This window comes from Morus notabilis, unplaced genomic scaffold (genome assembly GCF_000414095.1).
Source record: "Morus notabilis unplaced genomic scaffold, ASM41409v2 Scaffold351, whole genome shotgun sequence".
Taxonomy (NCBI): domain Eukaryota; kingdom Viridiplantae; phylum Streptophyta; class Magnoliopsida; order Rosales; family Moraceae; genus Morus; species Morus notabilis.
Genome location: NW_010366040.1, coordinates 446,881 through 470,575, shown reverse-complemented (window position 1 = coordinate 470,575; position 23,695 = coordinate 446,881). Strand labels below are relative to the sequence as shown.

The following is a 23,695-nucleotide window of genomic DNA, read 5'->3' as shown; positions in this document are numbered from 1 at the left end:
TGCTCTATTAAAATATTGACACTTGTCCATTTTCTTTTCTTTTCCTTTTCTTTTCTTTCCTTCCTTTCTATTTCCTTTCCCGTGCACCCTCTCTCACTTTCTTCACTCTCACTGCCGTGCTCTCTCTCTCTCTCACTCACTCTCGTTTGGTCCCAAATCAAACGGATCTTGAACCAAGGAAAGATTTAAAGAAGTTTTCAATGTCGAGAGAAGAATTCAACGTAAGATTACTGAAAGAACCTCTCTTGAATCTCAAGTTTTTGAATTTCAAAACTTATTTTTGGTTCAAACCGGATTTTGATGGTTTCTGAGTAAAACTAGAGTAGAAATTGGAGATCTTGGGTTCTTTGGACTTGTTTTAGGACCTAGAACCCAGATCTAGTGGTTTTCCTTTGAAATATGTCGATTTGGGACTAAGATTGCAGGTTTTGGACTGATTGCCGTGAGCTTCTCTCGCGCAGCTGATTCCACCGGTCGATCTGTGTGGTCGACTGGATTGCATTGGCCTGACCGGTCGACCTGTCCGGTTGACCGGAGTGCACACCACCGGTCGACCGGTGGTAATGCACTGTTCTGTCACCGGTCGACCGGTTGACACGGGTTTGACCCTATTTGGCCTGAAAATGCTGTTTTGACCCCTGTTTTCGGGGAGAACCCAAATTAGCTTCATTTGGGGGCTTGAGATGAATGGATTAGCATCGTTAATCCTTGTTTTCAGAGTAAAAACCCTTGGAATGATAATTTAAAACATGAAAATGGATTAGGGCACACTAATAGGAAATCTTGGTTGGAAATTGAGATTTGGATTGCTTTAGGAATGAGAATTAATCCTAAAGTGTTGTCTTGCATCAGTGATCGCTAAGGATTCAGACTGAAGGGGCTTGAGGAAGCAGAAGCCAGAAAAGGCAACGCTAGTCCCAGGTTTGATAATGCGAGGTAGGATTTCTATCCCTTTTCTTTGTGAGCCTGTTTTCAAAAAGGATTTTGGGCTTGAAAATATTTTAAAGAACGGGATTGGTTTGTGAAAGAAAAACGCTTTGAAAACCATGGCTTGTTTAGTCATGGAACCTCATGGCTTGTCCAGTCATGGGGCCCACGGCTTGAGTAGTTCGTGGGGTCATATTAATGATTTTAAAATGTTAGTGAATGATTTCTTAATAAAGAGATCTTGTGAACCGGTAAGAGAGTCTATTGCTATAAGCCTAGATAGGATGCGGAGAGTGCATCCTCGAGGGCAGAACTCAAAACTTGGTCCGGGTAGGCGAGGCACTAGGTTAGGTAAGTAATTTGTACTAATTACTTGCTGAAGCCTGTAATACGGTTATTTTCAGTTATATTTCCTTTGAGAAAAAAGATGTAAGGTTCTGGCTGTTCTGTCGGGACTGAATGTCTAATTTTATTTACTTATTCATTCATTCATTTACTCGCTCATTTACCTATTCATTTATTTTAAGTCATTTCAAATTATATCCTACTGGGCATTTTTGCTCACGTTTTATGTTTCAAATGTATTAAACCCCTCCCAGGACTAGGAGCGGTGCGGGATAGCGGAAGATTGCTACTGTTAGATCAAGTGAGGATTGAGTTCATCCTCTTGGACAAATGTAAGGAATTTGAGAAATTCTGTAAACTTATGTAATATTTGGATTAACTAGACTGTGGTTGATGTCTGTTGTTATGATTATTTACATGAGCATGTATGTACGATACTGTATGTCCTATGGGGTGGAGCCCTGTGTGTCAGAGGCTCCGGAATTCTGTAATTTATTTATATTTTAATGGAGTTGAGTGGGGCTCGTCTAGAAATCTGCTTTATTAACCTCTAATCGAGCTCCATGTCACCCACCCCATTTGGGGGGTGTGACAAAATGCAATTGCCTACCCATCACATACATACACAATTAAATATCACATATTTAATATATTAATTTTCATTATCAAATAATCGAAGCATAAATTAATATCGTCTATAGACCTCTCTGATACCAATTGTTGTAACCGAATCGAATTCGGATGCGGAAGCGTGGTGGAGGGCAGATCAAGTATAACAAAAATTTTCACAAAACTTTTGAGATACCCTATAGATTATATTAATTTATGCACGAATAAATTAATCATATTAATTTATACATCAAGAACTCAATTAGGAAAAATACTTGGAGGCCGACTCGGTTGATAACTTCAGTTCTTTGACCTTAAACGATCTTTGCTCCAAAGCCTTGTGTTGAGAAAACCAAAGTCTTCCACATCAATTCCTTGAATATACGTAGACGTGTGTGTGGGCACACTCGAGACAAATTGGGTTGGAACAAACACTCGAATTTCCATAGACACCAATGCATGCACGATGTGGAATTTTTTTTGGGAGAAAAATTTTTCCTTCTCCCTCTCTTTTGATTTTCGGCCAGCCACAAAAAAATTAAGTTAAAAAATTGTCACGCCCAACCCTAGGGTTTCCTATCTCCTATTTGAATTTCGAACAAAAATTCTCCTCTCTCTTATCTCCTTATGGCCGGCCAACCCTAGGGTTTCCTATCCCTGTGTGTGGCGCCAATTGCAAATAGGGAAGGAAGAGAAAATCATTCTTTATCCTGTAGTCCAATTTTAATTCAAATTCAAATTCGAATTTAAGTCAAACTTAAATTAATTTGAATTCTAAATTGAACAACTTATCAAATAAGTTTAAAGGGATAAATGTAAATATGTTCATGATTCAAATTCAAATTTAAATAATCACATTATTTAAATAATAATTAATTCTCAATTAATTATTTTTTGAGTATTTAATTTTAGAATTCCATAATTCTAAAATTCCAATTAATTAATTCTATTAATTCCAATAGTTACTCCACTATAAACTTGGAATTGCACTCTCGAAATTATAGACATTAATTACTTCTAAACTGTGAAGTGTCCATTTGATATAGTCATTACATATAGATCAATCCTCCATAAATAATTCATTATTAGAGTCAGGTGGAATCCGTTAACCTCTCTAATTACATCTTTATCCTTGAGTACCATTGATTCTCTAATGGATAGTGATTCATAAAACACATTCATGAACTAGAGCGCTCTTACTAATCCATGTACCGAATCAACACTCAAGAGAATTATTTATCTACTTCTTTCTCAAGAAGGAATGGATTCCCTCTCGTATAATAACATTCCCGCCTACCTATTTCGTCATGTCTCCAAAATACAAGGAATAGGATTCAGGGTCTCAGAATCCGTACCGAGTAAATCAAAAGACACAAATCCATAAATAGGAGTTTGTTAAGAATTCAGGATTAAGATCATTCTATATATGACCATCGGTAGACTCAATTAGAATTTCTATGCTTAACGGAAATTATTAGAAATTCATATTGTGTCTGTGTCCTTGTTCCACATAATCTCATTAAGCGAAATACACTCATTCAATATCTCACCATATTAACAATGCGGATAGCACCGTTCCATTCTAAATGGGAATGACATGTATTAATAATGTTTTAATTAAAGATGTCAAACTTTAATTAAATTCATTATGAATAACATTTTTTTATTATTATCCTCAAATATTATCCTCTCGTATATAACACTTATATACAATGTTTAAGGTTACATAAATAGTCACGAAATTTTCATTTGATATTCATAAAATATTCATAAATCTATGCACATAAAATGATGAATAAACTATTTTATTAATTAAATAATAAATATCCTATTACATCTCATGCTTTTAGGACACCATTCCCAATAGTTCACTCTCTCTCTTTCCATGCCGGCCAAACAATCCGATGAGGATTCTAGTGTCCATTTTTGACATCTCCTGGCTCGTTGTAAAGATCTCGACAAGCTGAACGTGTTGACATGGTGCACGACCTTTGAATCTGCTAGAATCAGCCACAATCGCTGCCTGAAGTTCTAAAAACACCTGAAAGTTCTTATCACGATATCTCCTCTGCTTGACATCCAATCATGGCGATTCCAGTTCTTATGAATTCAAAACGAAGAGATGAAGAAAAGTCATCCTTTGTCATAGTTTGATTATGGCCAAAGCACCACTATCCATGGTGGTCAGAATTCCCGCCACCCCCACCGTCATTCGCCTCCTTCCCAGCCGCTATTTTTGACATCGTTGGTACCATTGGACTCAGAGTATGATGCAGAGCAAGAAATAACCCTTAGCCGCCCGAATCTGTCACCGTTTACCGACGATCGAAGCTTGCCGCCACTGCCGTTGTGGTGTAGGGTGGTTCCGATGATCTAACCGTTAGATCATTGTGATTTTGGTGTCTAAATCCTTAGGAGATCATGGGTAATGAAAGCCCTCAACCAATTTTAAGATTCCATAGCCGGAGAATTAAGATCAAAGTCGCCATATTTTTTTGATGATTTTGAGTTCAATTTGAGTAGTTAGAGGCCGAATTTGGTGAAATTGACCACACCATTAAACTCAGAATAATCGATTTAGCGCTAGGACCCAAGTTGTCATCACTAGGAAATTTATCAGAATTATTGTATGAGATAAAATTTCTTGAAATCCTTTGTATTATCAATATGAATATTTTTATGACAAGTACTTGTTGATAATAGTACTAAATAGCAAGTTATAAGTTAAAAATTAGAAATTTCTAAACTACGATGTAGTTATAGATTTTCGTACTATGTTCACGAGAAAAGTATGGAATATTGTGTTAAACCCACAAATGGGTAAACACGTGAATATTAAGGTTAAGAAATGGAAAAGAGTAGAAAGACATCAATTTTAGGGGTTTACAAACAATCAAAACGAAAAATGGGTGAAAAAGGGGTTCAGAAGGCCAAATCACGTAAATTGAGGTTTCGATTGATTTAAGTGGACCGAGTCAAAATTTATTGACCAAGAGTCAACTAAAATGTCACCGTCAAAAAGGTAGTCAAGAAAGACCAAAGTTGACTAAGTTGACCAACTGTCTGAAAAACGTGGGTAAAACGCGCACTGTACAGGAAATTAAGTTGAACCAAAATAGGATAATTATTAAATCAATCAAGGGTTGAGATTAAAAGTGTGACGATCCTCCTTTGAGGCCGCCACTGTGTACTAACTTTTTAACTTGAACTTACTGAAATTTCTTAAAATTTACGGAACATTTTTTTTAAAGGTCTTATAATAAACATAAGATAAGAAATTACTTTCTTAATTAAAATATTCAAACCTTAACATATCTGTTTCAGAATCATAATTAACAAAACTATTTATAACATAAAGCTGATTGCGGAAATATTTGTGAGCTGTATCCATATCCCGAGCGCCACATCGTTCGTCCACTCGCCAGCAGTCCATCAGACATTATATGCTGGTTGCTTACCTACAGTATAAACATTCTATAATGAGCTTTCACTTAGCAAGTAGGAACAACCTCCCGCAAAATAGCTGTAAGTTCACATGAATAAATATGCATGAGCCAATTATGCTTAATTATGATGTCTTATCATAATCTTATTATCTTATCTTGTCTGATCTTATCTTTCTTTTGGGCCGAGTGCTCGTACCACTTGCGTGCAATCATCGGGGCGTGAGGGTTTGCAAGGTCTCCCACGACACCGTGATTATAACTGAATTGAATGCCTCCCTTGCGAAGGACATTATTTTTTTTTTCTTTTCTCCCTTACAGAGCTTGAGTTACTTCCCTTGTGGAGGCTGGTGCGGCACTCAACTGAGATCATTCTTATAAGTTCCTCTTGACTTATTAAGGTGTATACGATATGACCTTGCATAGCATACTATATCATGTACTCGAACACGTATAATTCGGGTGTACTGCTTAAGTGTATGTAGTATAACATAGCATAGCATTCATAACATTAAATGTACTCAAACATATTTAGTTCATGTGTACTGTTTACTTTAAAATCTATTTATACTGTAGGCGAGATTCCTACTTACTTGATTTCAAAGCTGGAATCCCCCTTTCGCCTATCAGCCTAGTCTCTTGCTTTCTTCTAAAAATGAACACCCATTAAGATTGTGAGATTAACTGTTATTTGCTATTCTATTTTAGCAACTTATGAAGGAAAATCTAACCCTTTCCATAAGGCATATATTCCCTTCCTTTACTAAAGGATAATAAAGATTCATTTATTAAACCCTCAAAATCTTATTTTCCTTAATTTCCCTTGGTATGATATTAACGCCCAATTCGGCCTAGGACTTATACATGGCATTCTAACTTTTACGCCGTGGAAATTTATAATCCAACGGAGTGTCTTATACTAATGTGGGCATTGGACCCACATTAAATCTTCAAAATTCTACGGACCTATCGTATTGGGCTTGTAGGTGCCCGTCGGGATAATTCGCTCAGTAAACCACTATGTTCTTTAAAGAAAGCATTTTTCCTTGAAAACTTCCTTTATGAATACTTTTATTAAAATGAGGTTTAATGTCATTGTATTTTACTGAAATTCTATCTTGGGTTCTTTTATAACTTTTTGTTGAAACCGACACTGTTTTAGTTTGTCTTGTTAAAAACTGTGCAGTTTTTGAAATCTGCATTTTACTGTATCTTAGAGTCGGATTTCAAAATTTTGTTCTTCATAAACATTCCTTGACTTGTCGAGATCTATAATTGTCATTTTTTGTGAAAGTTGAAATTCGGCCTCTAAAGGCCTCGTTTGGCTGCAAACCGTAGCTGCTGTTTTTCTTAAAACTGTTTTAGTCAAAAACTGTGCCGTTTCGGGAATCTGTGTTTTAGTACCTCTTAGGGTCGGATTTTTATAATCTTTTCTTCATGAAATTTCTTCATCTCATCGAAATCTAAAATTGTCACTTTCGTGAAAAATCGAGATTCAGCCTCTAAGGGTTCCGTTTGGCTGAACCAGTGGCTGCCAGTTTTTTTTTTTTTTTTTGAAACTGTGTTGGACAGCTTGTCCGTTTTTGTAAAATGGCTTCAAACTTGGTTTTAGAGTTAAAATTAGGTTTTGTCATAGTAACCGAAAATGTTCAAAACATCTAGGGCTATAAGTTTAAATTTTGAAACATTGAAAAATATCGCTCTAGGGTCCTTATTTTTGCGGTCAAAGTCACCGGAAAATTTTTCCTCTAATCCGAAAATAAGCAACTTAGATCAAGCATAAACATACCACATCAAACTAACCTCAAAACTCACAAAACCAACATAAAACTCACACACCCTTATTACACTTATCTCCTCATGAGCCACAATTATATCATGAATTCGTGCTTAAGGTTGGCTAGAAAATAATGGAGAAGAGTTTAAGAATCTTACCCTTAAAGAGTTATCTCTCTTGAAAGCCTTTGATCTCCTCTAAGATTGGTTAACGGCTTGAAACTAAAAGAAGATAAGGAAATTTGAGAAGAATATTTCTACATTTCTAACTTTACTAATGTTAGAAAATTAATGGCATCGAGTGCGCAGCGGAATTTAAAAATTTTAATCAACGTCAAAACCAAACAAGAACATGTTCATGATGCTATATAACATAAATACTAAAGATCTAAAACATATGCACGTCTGACAGATCTAAGCATTCCAAACAGCAACCGGAAGAGCCTCAACCCACTGGTCTTCTTTGCTATTCTCGTTTCCACAATCGGTGTGCGGGTGGGCACACGTCGTTTAATCTCCTCTAGGTATTCTTGATCTCCTTCCAATCACAAGAGAGCCAAAGAAAAAATTGTTCTTGATAATTAAACAATTTTTCCTCTCAGGAATCTTTTATCAATAGCCTCCAAAAAGTCTCTCAAGTGATCTAATGAGTAATGTGACTTAATAGGCTATTTATAGTGTTTAGGAAGTCATACTTTCGTAACAATTAGGTTTCCCAAAGTTCTAATCGCATCCAGAGTCGATTTTCCGACGTCAGCATGCATTTTACGTTACAACCGGTCGACCGGTGACAGAGACGTTATAACTCACCGGTCGACCTGTCTTCACTAACCGGTCGACCTGTGACCGGTCTACCCAACAATGTGTAGGAAATACACCGTATCGTTACAGGAAATTATGTGAGCTAGCAAAGGGACCCGATGGACATATATAAATCAAGCTCCTATAATCACAACGCTACTTGTAAACCAACAAGTCCGTTTCATGATTATAAAACTCTAGCGCTATTCCACTAAAAGCCTAGAGCTGCACTCTCGATTTATATAGCGTATTTACAAAGCTCTGATTAGCTCTAGTCCATGACTCAATATATTAGTGTATCATCCCTATAGGATATCCGTAATTGACTTGAGGTCAAGTTCCGTTTTACCTTCCCGATTACATTTATCTTATGTTCCATTATCATACTATCGGAAAAATACTATTCGTATCATTACAAACAGTAAACCATTAGATAATACAGAGTAGTCCAATGGCTGAGCGCTCATATTTTCCAATTCACTGATAATGCATAAGAGGATATCATTGACTCTTTATAGGAGCTATGGATTCCACTATCTATGAATAACGAATCTACGCATACACGAGTCATACCCCCAATGTACCGGCAAGCGTACCTTTACATAATGTCAAGATGTCTCCCTTTAGTACATCAAAGGATACAAGTCAAGCATACGAGTTCATCATCCATCTCAGGATTAAGATGACAACATATAATTCGTCAAAAGTGAATTGTTTTATTCAAACAGAATTATTAATTAAAACAATTCAACTTTGGTCCGATCCAATATAGATTTCACCATTAGAAACTATATCAATGTCTCCACCCATGGAGTCCCACCTCCGACGACCAAGACAAGCCGTCTCTGTTAGGAAGTAGACAACATAACAATCTTAACATGAATAAAGCGCACAACTTTATTCTCTCGATTGTGGATCATAAGATTTAGACTATCATCTTTAGATTCTTGTCTTCCGCATGTTCTTCACATTACATGCATGACCTAAAGATTTAGAATGATAGTCACAGACTTTCAGTTTGCTTATCATACATTCAACTATTATGAACATAAAGAGGACAATTCATAGATATATAAAATAAACAAATCTTTATTAATAGTCAAAATATCTCAAAGAATATTGTTACATTTATTCCTAAGGGCATAAACGCTAACAACTAAAACATGAAAAAGAGAGAATTTTAGAGTTTTTACCCTTAGAGAAATGCTTGTCTAGACTCTTCCTTTTCTCCTTCAACTTAAACTAGGATTTGTGGTGAGATTTATGGGAACTTTTGATCATGTGTGAGGTAAGGGATGGCTTGGTTTTGGTGAGGGAAAAGTTTAGAAAACTTGAAGGTTGGAGCTTTGGAGAACTGGTTTTGGATATGGAAAAGGAAGTGAGATAAAGCAAAAGTTAGGCTTAGATCAGATTGGTTCTATTTATAGACCACTAGGTTATTACCTCCTTTAGTCTACTTAACTAAACAAAATTTTGCTTAAAACCCCTTGAAGATGGCCGGCCAATGTGAGAGAAAGAGTGAAGGAAGAAAATGTCATGATTTCCTTTCAATCACTACTATCACATCAATCCTCTAGCACACTCAACATTTAACCAAAATTTTTGGCTATAAATCCCTAAGTATGGCCGGCCAAGTGAAGAGAAAAAGGAGAAAAAAACTAATCACGAGTCCTATTCACCTCTCTCATCACATCACATCAAATGACACACACTAACCTACCCCTTGTACTTTTGTCCATTCCCTTAAGTTACTCATTAAAACTGTCTAAAATTATACTGATAGCTATTTTCTCCTGTATACGGGTACTGGATGCTAGTTTGTACTGTGTTGGGAGATTCTTAAAATTAAGATTCTGAAACTGTATCTGTACTGGAAATTCTTCCGTTTTAAAGCACGGTGAGAATTTATCGATCGAATTTACTTGATCGGAAAAAAGTGAAGTTAACGTGAAATCTGCTACAGAATTTAGGAATGCAGATGTTAATTCCATAAATCCTTCAATCACAAAATATACATAGTATAATGATTTTCCAGGAAAATCCTTGACTTAAATACATCAATTACATTATTGAAATTCTGGAATTTTCTTGGTCATTACAAAAAGTGATAAAATAATGGAAGTATGGGATTTTGATACATAGAAAGTGAGAGGAAGGAGGTGGTCGACCAAAGTTTAATGGAGAAGGAAAAAAATTTTGACTTTTTTGCAAAATAGTCATTGGAAAAGTCAAAATTTACATTTTTTGGTCCTTACTTTTGGATGGTCGGTTTATTAATGAAGAAACATAAGGAAATGGTCATTTTTCATGCACAAGAACAGAGAGTGACTAGCCCAGAGAGAAAGAAACAAAAAAAAAAACACACCAAAGTGAGAAAAAAAATGTGATTTTAGTGGAAATCGACGAAATTACCAAGGAATAGCATCACTGAAGCTTGTTTTTCATTCCCTAAGATGACATTTCAAGTTTTCCCTCTTATTTCCTCTTCCTTGGCTGCCATGGAAGTATATGGAGAGCGTGGAAAAAAAGTTTACTTAGAATGGTCATTTGCTTGTAATGGTTAGGGAACTTGAAATAGTCAATGTGATATAGTCAATGCATATAAATCAATCATCCATAAAAAATTCATAATTAGAGGTTGATGAAATTCGTTAACCTCTCTAATTACATCTTTATCCTTGAGCACCATTAATTCTCTAATGGACGGTGATTCGTAAAATAAATTCATGAATCAGAGCTCCTATTGATCTAAGTACCGAATCAACCCTCAAGAGAATTATTTATCTGCTTCTCTCTCAAGAAGCAATGAATTCTATCTCGTATCATAACATTCACGGCTATTCACTTCATTATGTCTCCAAAATACAAGTAATAAGATTCATGATTTCAGAGTCCATACTAAGTAAATCAAAAGACACAAATCCATAAATAGGAGTGTACTAAGAACTCGGGATTAAGATCATTCCATATATGACCATCGATAGACTCCATTAGAATTTCCTAACTTAATAGAAATTATCAGAAATTCATATTGTGTCTGTATCCCTGTTCCACATAATCTCATTTTACAAAATACACTCATTTAATACTGTTTCATTCCAAATGGAAATGACATGTATTTGTAATGTTTTAATTAAAAATTCTAAACTTTAATTAAATTCATTAAGATCATCATTTTGAATATTATCCTTAAACATTATCTTATCGCATATAACACTTATATACAATGTTTAAGGTCACATAAATAATCGTAGAATTTTCATTGATATTCATAAAATATTCATAAATATATGCACATAAAATAATGAATAAACTCTTTTTTAAAATAAATAATAAGTATATTATTGCATCTTATGCTTCTAGGACACCAGAGTTGAGATTACGCGCACTTGAGTATTTTTCGCACGTGATCAACAGTTGAAATGGAGGTTTGCAGGCCTTCTTTAACTCATGGGCTTGGGATTTGTCGAAGCTAGTCCTATATGCAAATTTTAACTTTTTTCCTTACATTTTCACCCTAACTTTACTCGAAAATAACATTTTAACGCATGTGTTACCAAATTTAACTGCGCAAATGAGAAAATATAATTTTTGAAGGGGAAACTTAAAAAAAAAAACAAAGGAAAATAAATGTCAAACTAAATAGAATAATGTAGAATTACACTAAAACATAATAAATTAAAATAAAATTAAACTGAAATAAATTAAAAAAAATACATAAAATTAAACTAAAAATATCTGAAATCTCAAGGACATAACAAATTTAAAATGCACGAAAAATGAGAAAATAATTCTATTTCTTAAAAGTTATCAAATGCCATCATCTCTGAGTAAATTTTGTGCAGTATTTTGTTCTTGCTCAAGCCAGTCATGTCCCTACATTTCTACACGTTTCTAAGAATCAATATATAATTAAATACGATTAATCTAACCTGACATCAGGATTCGAACTAAATAAATTAAATAACTAAAATAGAAAACTAATCAACATAAAATTAACCCAAGCAAAGAACCAACATGTATTTAAATAAAAGTAATACGAAACTAATCAACAAGTCATATGTATTAAAATAATCAGTCACATTAGCTTAGATATATATATATATATATATATTCAAATAACGCAAATCGATTTTGTTCTATAAAAAATAATTAAAAAAACGTCATCTAATAGTCAATCAAACTCGATTCAATATAAAAATAACCGTCATTTAATAGTGGGCAATAATACTCATAATCCATAAATCAAAATTTAAACTGACCACAAACTAGTTCATAATAAATTGAAAAATAAAAAATCAAAGAAAACCTACAACGATGACAATAGTAGCGGCTTGGCGACACTTGGGTGGCGGCGGAAGTTCGCGACAGACGCCTGTAATCAATTTATTGAAAGCATTAAGATCAATAAAAGAAACACATACATGAACAGAAAACTCTTAGTGAATAAACTTCATTGAAAGAAAATAATGGAAATTAAATATTCATGTCTTGGCTACACTTATAGCCTTAGTTTAGAAATTTAGAACATAATGGAAAAAGAAAACATAATAACAATAACGATTAACATAAGAAATTTAATAAAGAATACAAGTGTTTGGTGAATTTGAAGTTGAACTCCGTTCTTGAACGAATCCTCTTCTCCTTCATAGAGTCATCTTCTCTCCTTCATTTCTTAGCCAGAAAGATGTAGAAAACAACCCTCAAAATCCTATTTATAGTGTTTGGAATCGTAATGATATTTTTGTAAATTTTCAAAATTCAAATGTCAGCAAAATTTTTGAAGTAGCGCCGCGGCTCTACTTTTGGGCGCCGCGGCCTTCGGTAGATGAATGTGAAAAATCAACAAGCAATTCAAAGTAGCGTCGCGGCTCTACTTCTGGGCGCTGCAGCCCTGAACAGAAAGCTCATGTAATTACGTACTTTAGCGCCATGGCTCCACTGAAAATGGCCTAGGCTCTCTTTTCTCAGGTTTTTGTACTCCAAATGGACCATTTCAGAGCCTAGGTGCCATCTTTCAAGGCCGAGGCTCTCTAATCTCAAGTTAGCTCCAAAAATTACTCCAACACTCCTCTATGAACTCCGAATGATGCTTATGTGCAAAATCAATTAAAATCATATAAATTATCTACTAAAACCACTCTAAAACTAACAAAACACTCAATTAGAAGTATCAAAAGATAAGCACAAATCTAATGTATCAAATACCCCCAAACTTATGATTTTGCTAGTCCTCGAGCCAAAGAAAAGAAAATAATAGAAACTAATAAGAAATCGAAGTGCAAGTGACAACTTGTTAATGATTTGACAATCTTGCCTCAAAGATTCCACATAGTTAGTACCTCAAGGGAAGATTCAGAAATCATATTCCATGTAGAATTTCAATCCTAATGCCAATTTCTATCTCACTTAAAGCTCTATGAGTGTGTGTGTGTAAAATTTTTTGCTATCAACCATCCGCACTCGGATCAGTTTATGCAACCCAAGTTTTTTAGTGAATCTCTTAGTTGAGAATGTTTAGAACTCCACAGGCCAATTTTTCACATCACTCTTCACTAATGTAGAACGAACACCATACCAAGGATCATTAGGACCTTATTCAGCTTGTACTGTGAGGTTTGGGTTGATGGTAGGATGATGGATACTTGTTTTGGCTCAAGCCACTCATGTGCACACAATCATTTCATGTTCTTCCCTTAAGCTTCTTCAATTTTCCTAGATTCGCCTAAACCTGCTTTTAAACCTCCATTTGTAATCCACTTTATTCATCATTAATCACTTTTTTTTACACGGCCCCAAACTTATTTCTTTACTTGAACACACAAAGTGCGGGTATCTAAGTTGTAAACCTTCAAATTTTCCTCTTTTTTTTTCTTTCATCCATGCTCCTCCCATCCTCCCAAAACTTCTTGTACCTCCAAATTTTCTTCTCTAATGATCATATGCACATAAGTGAAGGGTCAAATGAGGGAATATTATATAAAGCTTGGTCCAATTATGGGTGACAAGGAAAAAAAAGTCTAAACAAGCTCAAAAGGGGTACTAGGGATATGTATTATGCATGGTTTGGCTTGACAGGGTCAAACGATCCAAAAAATCATTTCCTTAATATGGTGTTTCCTAAGATTTCACCTCAAGAACTGGTTCTAGAATTATTGTGAGATCAAAGAGTTTGCTTAGGTCACATAATATTTCTCCAAGTAAGTAGAATGATTAACAACTTTAAGCTAGTGCTCAGAATGTCATAGAGTTCTAGGCAAAGTAAGAATTAACAAAAAGGATCAAGCGCATACACAAAATACAATAGTCATCAATTTCTCCCAAGCTAGAAGCAAGCAAAACTAATATCATCATCGGCCTTGGTGTCATCACTTTTACTTCATTTGTTTTTTGAAAGTAACAAAGAACAAGAAAATAAAAAATGAAAGAGTGAAAGAGACATTCCCCCCAAACTTAAACAGAAACATTGCCCTCAATGTTGTGATAAAAAATGTGGAAGCGCAGAGGACATACATGGGCGAGGGCCGTTGATTAGTGCATAATTTATGCACTCATTTGTTACTCCTTTAGCTAGTATCGACGTGTTTTTCCTCAAGTTCTTATGTGGATTTGATTATTATCCCTTGAGTTGTAGGAATGGGTGAAATCACTAAGTTTTGAGGCATTTTGGATAAAAAAGACAGAGAATAAGGCGATACGGCGCCTACAGATGGCGACGCGGCATGAAAAGTAGAAAAATGGAGCAAACCTATATGAAGGAACAGTGAGAGATGTAATATGTCACCTATTATGGGCAATATGTCCCCTGAGTTACCAGATTTTATTAGAAACACGCGTTTTACCCTAGTCTGGTGCGTATATTTTTATGGAAAGTTAGAATTGGCTTTGGAGAGATGTCTTTCAACAGCACTCTTTAAAGGGGATGTCAGGGTGGAGTTTGGTGCACGTGAAGTTGATTTGATTGATAGTGTCTGTGATCTAGAGGCACTACTGGAGGAGAAGGTTAATCTGAAGGAAGAAGATGTACTTAAGGTGCCCACACTTTATAAAGGCTCAGAATTGAAAGCCACCATTAGTAACAGGCTAGTTTTAAAGTAACTACCTGACCATCTTTGCTACACATTCTTGGGAGATGACTCCACTATGCTAGTCATCATATCGGCATCTTCGAGCGAGGAGGACGAGTGGAAGTTGATCAACGTGCTAAAAAAGTACTCATCCATTTTTGCTTGGTCAATTTCTGACATTAAGGGTATTAGTCCGGCCATTTTTATGCACAAGATCCTCATGGACGACTCCTACAAGCCTTTTATTGAACACCAACGGCGACTTAATTCCGTAATGAAGGAGGTTGTGAGAGCGGAGGTGTTGAAGCTATTAAATGCCGGTATTATATATGCCATTTCTGATAGCTCAAAGGTGAGTCTGGTGCAAGTGCTGCCAAAGAAGGATGGCATGATGGCAATAAAGAATGAGAAAAATGAGCTCATTCCAACTTGCACAATAACAGGGTGGCGAGTGTGTATTGATTATAAGAAGCTCAACTTTGATTTGAAGGCCTCGGGAGAGAAAAAACTCCTTCAACTCAATGAATTGGAGGAGATTCGTAATGATGCATATGAGAATGTGAGGATTTACAAGGAGCGCACAAAGCAATGGCATGACAAGAGGATCCTTCGCTGTGACTTCATTCTAGGAGAGAAGGTACTTCTATTCAACTCTCACCTTAAACTTTTTCCCGGAAAGCTCAAATCTTAGTGGTCCGGTCCATTCACGATTACGCAAGTCTTTCCATTCTGCACTGTTGAGATAAAAAGAGGAGATGAACTTGCCTTCAAAGTGAACGAACAACGCCTTAAACACTATTTTAGAGGCGAGGTGGAGAAGATTGCAAGTCTCAAGCTCATCGAGGACATTTAAAGCATGAGGTACTATGTCTAGCTAAGGACTTTAAATGTAGCACTTCATGGGAGGGAACACACATATGATTTTTCATTGATTCTGTGTCAAATGGGTTTCATTGTAAAAAAAAAAAAAAAAGAAGAAGAAGCAAAATAGGAGAGGGGGATAGAACGTCAGGTGATATGTCACCTGTCAATTGGCAATATATCACCTGAAGGATTTCAATAACCATATCAGTCTCCGGGAACCTCATATGGCGAACCCAACGGTGGAATTGATGATGCTAGAGTAAGTATGGCCGATAACACTTAGACCGGCCGTGAGGTATTGTTTTCTTTCCTCTTCCCTTTGAGTCTTTACGACGAACAATGGGGACATTATTCCTTTTAAGTTTGGGAGGGAATATCATTTTCTTTTCTTTTTTTATCCAATCTACCTTTTGATGTTCTTTTTGTAGGGTAGTTAGGTTTCAATTTATTTTGAGATTTTGATGTTTTATTTATCTTGGCATTTGTACCGAACTGAGTGTTGTATTACATATGACTTTGGGCTTCGATGATGACTTCATGCTAAGCTCTCTTCTTTCATTCGGTATATGTCTTTATATCTTTGACTGTGTGCTTGATCTATCATGCTTGCTTTTGATGTTGTTATCTCTATTTCTGAGCACATGTCTATTTGCTTTTCCTTATACATTGTGTGGCTTTGTGTACAATTTTAAGACTTTATCGCAATGAGAATGCTAGAACTTACCCGAAGGACTTGTCGAGGCAAAATCCTAGGTCTTTGTTGTGTGGATAGGATAGAGGCCCTCTTTCGACCGTTTGAGCCAAAAAGCCAACCCGAGCAACATGTTATCCATAAAGTTCCTCTTTGAGCCAAAAAAAAGTTGGATTCATTTGTTTTGCCGCCTGAGAAGCTGAGCCTTGCAATGTATCATACATTATCTTCACCCACTCACCATGGCATCACATGTGATTCCCTCACCGAGCGTCGAATGCATGGCCAGTGAGATTTGTTTAGTGAGGAGTTTCTGAGACCATCCTTCATCCTTTACATTCATCCCTCACCATTCTAAATGCCAATTTGATTTCGTAAAAAAAAAAAAAGAAGTAAAAAAAAAGATAAATATATATAATATAAAAAAGATTTTAAGTTTAGGGATGGATCATAGTGGGGGATTGTGTTTGTCGACGCTACAGTCGAGGGTGTAGCGGTGAATCTAGAACTAAAGGGCGTTGGTGTTTGTTCGGTGAACGGAGGAGTCTATTATTGCCACCGTGCTTGTCTAGGGTGAGTTTGCTTTTCTTTTTCCAATTCTCATCTATCCTTAACCCTAGCGTAACGATACAAGCCGAGTAAAGTCCTCTTGATCTCTATGACATTTGACCTACATTAGTGGAGATGAGTCAGACGGGTGAGCCTATGGTGGTTCTGCTTTTCATGTTTATCTTGCGATTTGTCTTGATTCACAAAAGTCACATTTGTGTTTAGGTTTTGTAGAGATGATTTGCACACACTTACATGGAGATGACAGTGTTAGAAGTTGAGTATTGGTGGGTTAAAATTCTAGTCCTTTTCCAGATTCACATGTTAGGTGGGTGTAGAGGTGTTTGGTAATTTGAGATTATATGCCTGAGGTCTACGTTTACACTCTTAGTCAGTTCATTTCTTTTTCTTTTGTTTTGTTTTTAGTACATTATTTTTGGTTGTGTCGTTTTGTGTTCATTTGTCCATTTCCCATTTTGTGTTTTGTTTTATGTTAGGGTTTTATGCTTGAGGACAAGCAGCCATTCAAGTTTGGGGGTGTGATGAGTGCGTAATTTATGCACTCATTCATTACTCCTTTAGCTAGTTTCGGCGTGTTTTTCCTGAAATTTTTATGTGGATTTGATGATTATCCCTTGAGTGTGTAGGAATGGGTGAAATCGCTGAGTTTTTAGGCATGTTGGATCAAAAAGACAAAAAATGAGGTGATACGGCGCCTACAGATGGAGACGCGGTGCGAAAAGGAACAAAATCGAGCAAACCTGTATGAAGGAACAGCGAGAGACGTGATATGTTGCCTATTCTAGGCGATATGTCGCCTGTGTTATCTGATTATATTAGAAACACGCATTTTTTCGTACTCTGGTGCGCGGATTTTTATGGAAAGTCATAATTGGCTTCTTGGGGACGTGCTAGATGTGGAATATAAGGGAAGTGATCGAAAACTGAAAGGAGGAGAGAGGAAAAGAAAACAAAATTGCAAAGGAAGAAAAACAAAAATTGTAGAGGATTCCAAAGGAAAATTGGAGCGGTTCTTCAAGATTTCCAAGCATTCATCGTTCTCTTCTTCTCTTTCTTCTTGTATTTTTCTAGATTTTGGATATTATTTTGAGATTGTGAACTACATGATGTGTGGCTAATTTTCTTAATTGTTAGGGTTTTGATGAATCTCTATTTGTGATTATTGTTTCTACGTTTTATTGTGCATTTAATTAAAGTTCTTCATTTCTTTCGTGTTCTATTTTAATTTGTTGCTGCCAAATTTATGATTTATATATTGCTATACTTTGTGAGATTGTGAATTAGGCAGATTTAGATTGTGAGGATTAATACTCGAGAGGGGAACTTTCAAGCAATCAAGAAATGGGTAGAACAACTTAGGTTGGTGTGAGGTCGAGAGATAAACATTACCTAGGTAGCCGAAACAATATTAGGTTGTGAAATTGAGAAGTGGAATTCCAGGAATTGTTTCTAGAGTGGAACTTAATAAAGGTAGGGGTGAATAGTTGTATAGAGATATAGGCTTGATATCACCTACACATTCTTTATGCGGCACTCGAGAGAGGGTATAAGGATACCCAACACTCTAGGTTCTTGAGAACATTGAGCTAGGTTAGGCACATTACTACAGAGAAACATAATCGTAATAGAGTGAAGTCGAGACCCTAACATTGCCATCATATTGATTTTCCGTTTTAATTTATGCGCGTGTTATTCATTACTGTTATCTTTTCTTTTAATTTATGTTTCCTTTATTTTAGTTTTGTTTGAGTTTATCACATTCAAATTTGATCGCTTAGATAAAGTTAAGATATGATATTTGCAATAGTTAGTTTATATTCTTAACGTCAATCCTCATCGGATGATATCAGTCTTCGGACCACTTTATTACTGGTACGACTTGTGCACTTGCAAGCATAGTCAAAGCTTTTGCAACAGCCGTATTAGGTGCCCTCGCCATTATCATCATTGTGATCGGCAGCTGGTGGGTAATGAGTAAATATTATTGGCACCGGGGATAGCCAAGGGTTAGGGAATTCTTTTTCTATCTTCAAACTTGGGCATTCTTCCTTGGCAGTACTGTGATGCAATTGCTACATTCTCATTGCTAGCTTTACTCGGTTCCTACTTTGGAACCTTGACAGAGTTCTTTTCACACATTGTCTTCTTTATGTTATCCATCCGGCAACAAGTCTCAGATTCCCGTGGACCCTTGAGTAGACTGAACACATTGAAAGTTACTTTCTCATTTTCAACTTCTAGACTCAATTCTCCTTTCAAAACATTAATCACAGCATTTCCAGTAACTAAGAATGGTCGTCCTAAGATCAAAGGAATATCTTGGTCTTCTTCCATATCAAGCACAATGAAATTAGCCGGGAATATCAATTTGTCCACTTTTACTGACACGTCTTCTAAAATGCCCCATGAATACTTGATCGAATGATCTGCCATTTGGAATAGCACAGTTGTGACCTTTGGTTCTCCTAAGCCCAATCTCTGAAAGACTGACAATGGCATTAGGTTTACACTTTCTCTAAGGTCAATGAATGGTAAAACTACCCCGATCTTTTAACTTTGGTGCAACTTCCTTTGAATGATGGCTCTACACTCCTCAGTCAATGTGACTATTTCAAAATTCTCCAACGTCCTCTTTTTAGAGAGGATGTCCATCATAAACTTCATGTAAGTTGGCATTTGAGCCAAGGCCTCCGCAAATGGAATGTTGATGTGGAGCTTTTTGAATACCTCTAAAAACTTAGCAAACTGGTGATTCATATTCTTGTTCTTTAACTGTTGAGGGAACGGAATTCATGGCTTGTACTATTCTATCGGCAACTCCTGCTTTTCAATCTCCTCCTCTACATTCCCACTTGCATCTGTATCGTCAGTCAGTTGCTTTTTTTTTTATTACTCGACCTCACTAGTGGATCTTGTAGTTGCAAACCACTCCTTGTAAAAATAGCCTTGTATTGACCTTTAGGATTAGGAATGGTATCACTTGGAAGAGAACATTGTTGCCTTGATGAACTAGAACTTGCCAATTGACCCATTTGCACCTCTAAGTTTCAGATCGCTGTCGCTTGACTACTCAACAAGGTGTCTGTCCTAGTCATGTATTGCTTAGTCTTAGCCATGTATTGCTTAGTCTCATCCATGTATTGTTTAGTAGTCATCATGAACTGAAAAAACATCTCTTCTAACGAACTCTTCTTTTCTTGTTGCACAAACACATGAGGTGGATTCAAGACATTTTGAGTGTTCCTGTAGGAGAAATTTGGATGATTCCTAGAAATGGGGTGATAGGTGTTTGAATAGGGTTTCCATTGTTCCCTATTGTAGTTTCCCATGTAATTAACTTGCTCCGCCACATACAAACAACTCCCATGATTGGCTCCACAATATTCACAACGTGTTGAAATATGCACCGAATTAACTTCCCTAGTATCCAGCTTCCCTAGTATCAACCTCCGAGGTTATTGGTACTAAATCTTGAATGATGCATATAACATATTTGTTGATATTCATATTGTGCTAGGAAACTTTAGGCCTTCAGACGGGATTCCATATAACTAGATCTAGAGTTCGATTCGTCGAGAGACATTTCTAGAGAGCAATGCTTGTCAAACAGCGAGTCTGATAAGTTGATTTTTCATCAATTTAACCCTGTCATATATTATAGTTTTTGAGCATATTTCAGTTAATTTGTCACTAGTTTTACGTTTATGTTAATTTATTTTGTAGGATTTGCCAAGTGGAGAAAATCAAGTGAAAAAGATAAAGAAGTCCATGAAAATCTTCATTTTGTGAGGGCTGCAGCGCATGAGAAGCAAGCTATAGCCTGAGACTTCCAGAGAAAGAGCATTCCAGAGAGCACTCGAGCTTCAGGCTGCAGCGCCCCAAAGGGCGTTGCAGCGCGCCTGCCAGCCAGCGTTGCGCGCTTAGGCGCAGTTCAAGGCGCGCTTAGGCGCGCCTCCCAGAATCTGCCAGGGAATTGAGGCACGCGCTGTAGCGCACATCCGTGGGCTTAGGCGCGCGTCTGGAAACCCTAAATCCTTGTTGATGCGCGCTGCAGCGCACACCCATGGGCTGCAGCGCGTCTTTCTCGAATTTGGAGAGTTGTGCACATTCGGGAGGTGATATAAAAGGAAAAGAAAGTTGCTGGAAGTGGGGACGGGACAGAGAGTGAGAGTTGGACACAGACACGGAAAATTGAACGAGAGACACGGCATAGAACCAAAGGAAAGCAGCTGTAACCAAGGATTCTTCTGGAGATTTTCAAGGGGATTCAAGGCAGTTTGAAGGCTATTGGAGGAGATTATCCAACAGGAGTTTTTCATTACTTTCTCCCTTTGTATTTCTTGAATTGTTATTTAATTTTCTGCTTGAACTATGGGTCTTTGGTATATTGTAATTGTGTATTTGATTTTGAGCATGGATAGCTAAACTCCTCACGCTAGGGGGCGTTTGATCTAATTTAATGAAAGTTGTATTTTAAAAATCTGTTTGCTTATTGAATGTTTTATATTCTAATCTTTTGTGTCTCTTGTGCTTTATTTCTAATTTAATTACCCATTAGATTAGGAACCTTAGATGTATGAAATTAGGCTCGGGAGAGTTAATTAGATACGTTGAGAATTAAGAGACGCAACCTAAGGAGATATTGAGTTGGGAGGCTAGTATAACCTTAGGAAATCAAATATGGGCTAAACTTAATGAATGCATAATTAGTTAAATTAATAGGGATATTAGTTTAATTAATTTAGTATATTATTTCACTTAGCCCTCGGGAGAGGGAGTGAGATTATCTTAGTACCCATGATTTAAGATTAGATGTAACACATCAATAAGTGACAGATTTAGATAAATATAGCATAATTAGGTGAAGTCAAATCCCCTCCTAGCTCATTTTATCACAAAGATCCCTTCAATCCAATTCACTTTGGCATCCGTTGTTTGCATATTTTAGTTAGTTAAGTTGTTCAATTTAGTTTTAATTTCCTTATTCTATATTGTCTAGATAAAATTGGTTTACATTAATAGAAATACTCAGCTCTTTCTTAGTTAACAATCCCAGAGGATGATACTCGATCTTCGGATCATTATTACTTCGCGATTCATACACTTGTGAGCACACACTAAATTCTAAGCAAAAGTATAATTTTCGCGTATCAGAGTGAAAAAAGGTTTGAAGCTGGATAAATCTAATAAAAGGAATTGAATCAACAAAAGTTGTATGATGGTTTCCTAGCGGATATCAAATTTATAAACCTTGCTAAGATATAATCGTTGGTGAGTATAATAGTTGTGCAAGAATCGTTCCCATAAAGGATTGGATTTAATTAATAAGTTATTAATTTTTTGAAACAAAAATGTAAATTAGAAGAGATTTTAAATAATAAACTATACTAAATAAAATAAACGAAAATAAGACCTAAAATAAATAAAAGAAACAATCAATGAAAGAAAACTGGTTAAAAGATTAATCTCCACAACTAAATAATGGAGTGATAATGAATATGCAATATTTTCTCCAATTTCCAATCAAAACTAATAACAGTAAATAGCAATAGGCTCGTCTACCCCAATCTTTTCTTAGTTTGTCGTTAAGCGAAAGAAGCTCTTCATTTAATCTCTTTCCCTCAAATTTCTCAAAACAAGCTCTCAAGATTCAATCTAAAGGAAGCATTATGATGAGAAAGATAGATTGATCTAGATAGCAATTACACAAGCTCGGATCATTCAATCTAGGTTATGTTCTTCATGTAATTATATGAAAGCTTGTCCATAATCAATATTCACAATTGCTACTCATGATCAAGACTTCTAATCTAGTAATAGAATATTATCAAGTCCTATTCAATTAGCAACCCAAATACAACAAGAAAATAATCATGAACAATATTAATGGAAGAACATAAGAAATCTCAATAGAAAACTAGAAAATAGCGTCATAATATGCAATCATAAATCCGTGTCTAGGATTTTGAAATCACCCTCAACCCAAAAAAAAACCTAACCAAATATAATGGAAAATAAAATAAAACGTAATAAAAATAAAGAGAGAAGGAAAGAAGAACTAGAATAACCTTCTGGAATGTCCACTTTTCTTCTTCTTCATCATCTCTTGACGGCTGGAAAGTAATGGAGAAAAGCTTTCCAATTTAATCCCAAAGTCCCCAATTTATAGATTTCTAAGTTTGGGTCAAATAGGGTTAATTTTAGGGTCAAATTAAAGTTTCTTAGTCTCCAAGTCGCAATTTCAGCGTCAAAACATGGATCAGTGCTGAGGACTAAGCGGAAGCACAACACTTGCTGGCCTCATGACGCAGGCAGGCTCCTAAGTGGCGCAGGCGGGCTCCTAAGTAGCGCAGGCGGGCAACAGTCTTTGGTCAATATTGTGATTTTTCCTCCGTTTTGTGCTATTTTGATCGCCAAATCATTCTTTGACCTCAAAAACACTTAGAAAGCATAGAAACACAAATTAAAACATAAAATACTCAATAACAAAGAAAGAAAATATGGGAAATTAAAACAAAAAATCTATCCTTCCAACCGTTTATCAGAGAACAATAAGATATGACAACTTCAAAGTCAAGCAAAAGTTAAGTAAAGTCAATCAG

The 23,695-nt window shown here is 36.0% G+C and overlaps 1 protein-coding gene across 1 annotated transcript; it reads right to left on the bottom strand.

Moving 5' to 3' along the window:
- Window positions 1–19,196: 19,196 nt before the first annotated feature.
- Window positions 19,197–19,850, bottom strand: LOC112093784. The gene is made up of 2 exons (XM_024172927.1): window positions 19,682–19,850; window positions 19,197–19,579 (listed from the first exon to the last, which is right to left on the bottom strand). Exons 1-2 carry the CDS (start codon window positions 19,848–19,850, stop codon window positions 19,197–19,199), a joined length of 552 nt encoding a protein of 183 aa, XP_024028695.1.
- Between the last annotated feature and the right edge of the window lie 3,845 nt (window positions 19,851–23,695).

Bases quoted from the DNA above. Each gene is read 5' to 3' on its own strand.
- LOC112093784 (XM_024172927.1), bottom strand. From the start codon at position 19,850: ATGAATCACCAGTTTGCTAAGTTTTTAGAGGTATTCAAAAAGCTCCAC. The intron at 19,580-19,681 runs GTAGAGCCATCA...TGCCATTGTCAG, and splicing joins AGTCACATTGACTGAGGAGT to TCTTTCAGAGATTGGGCTTA.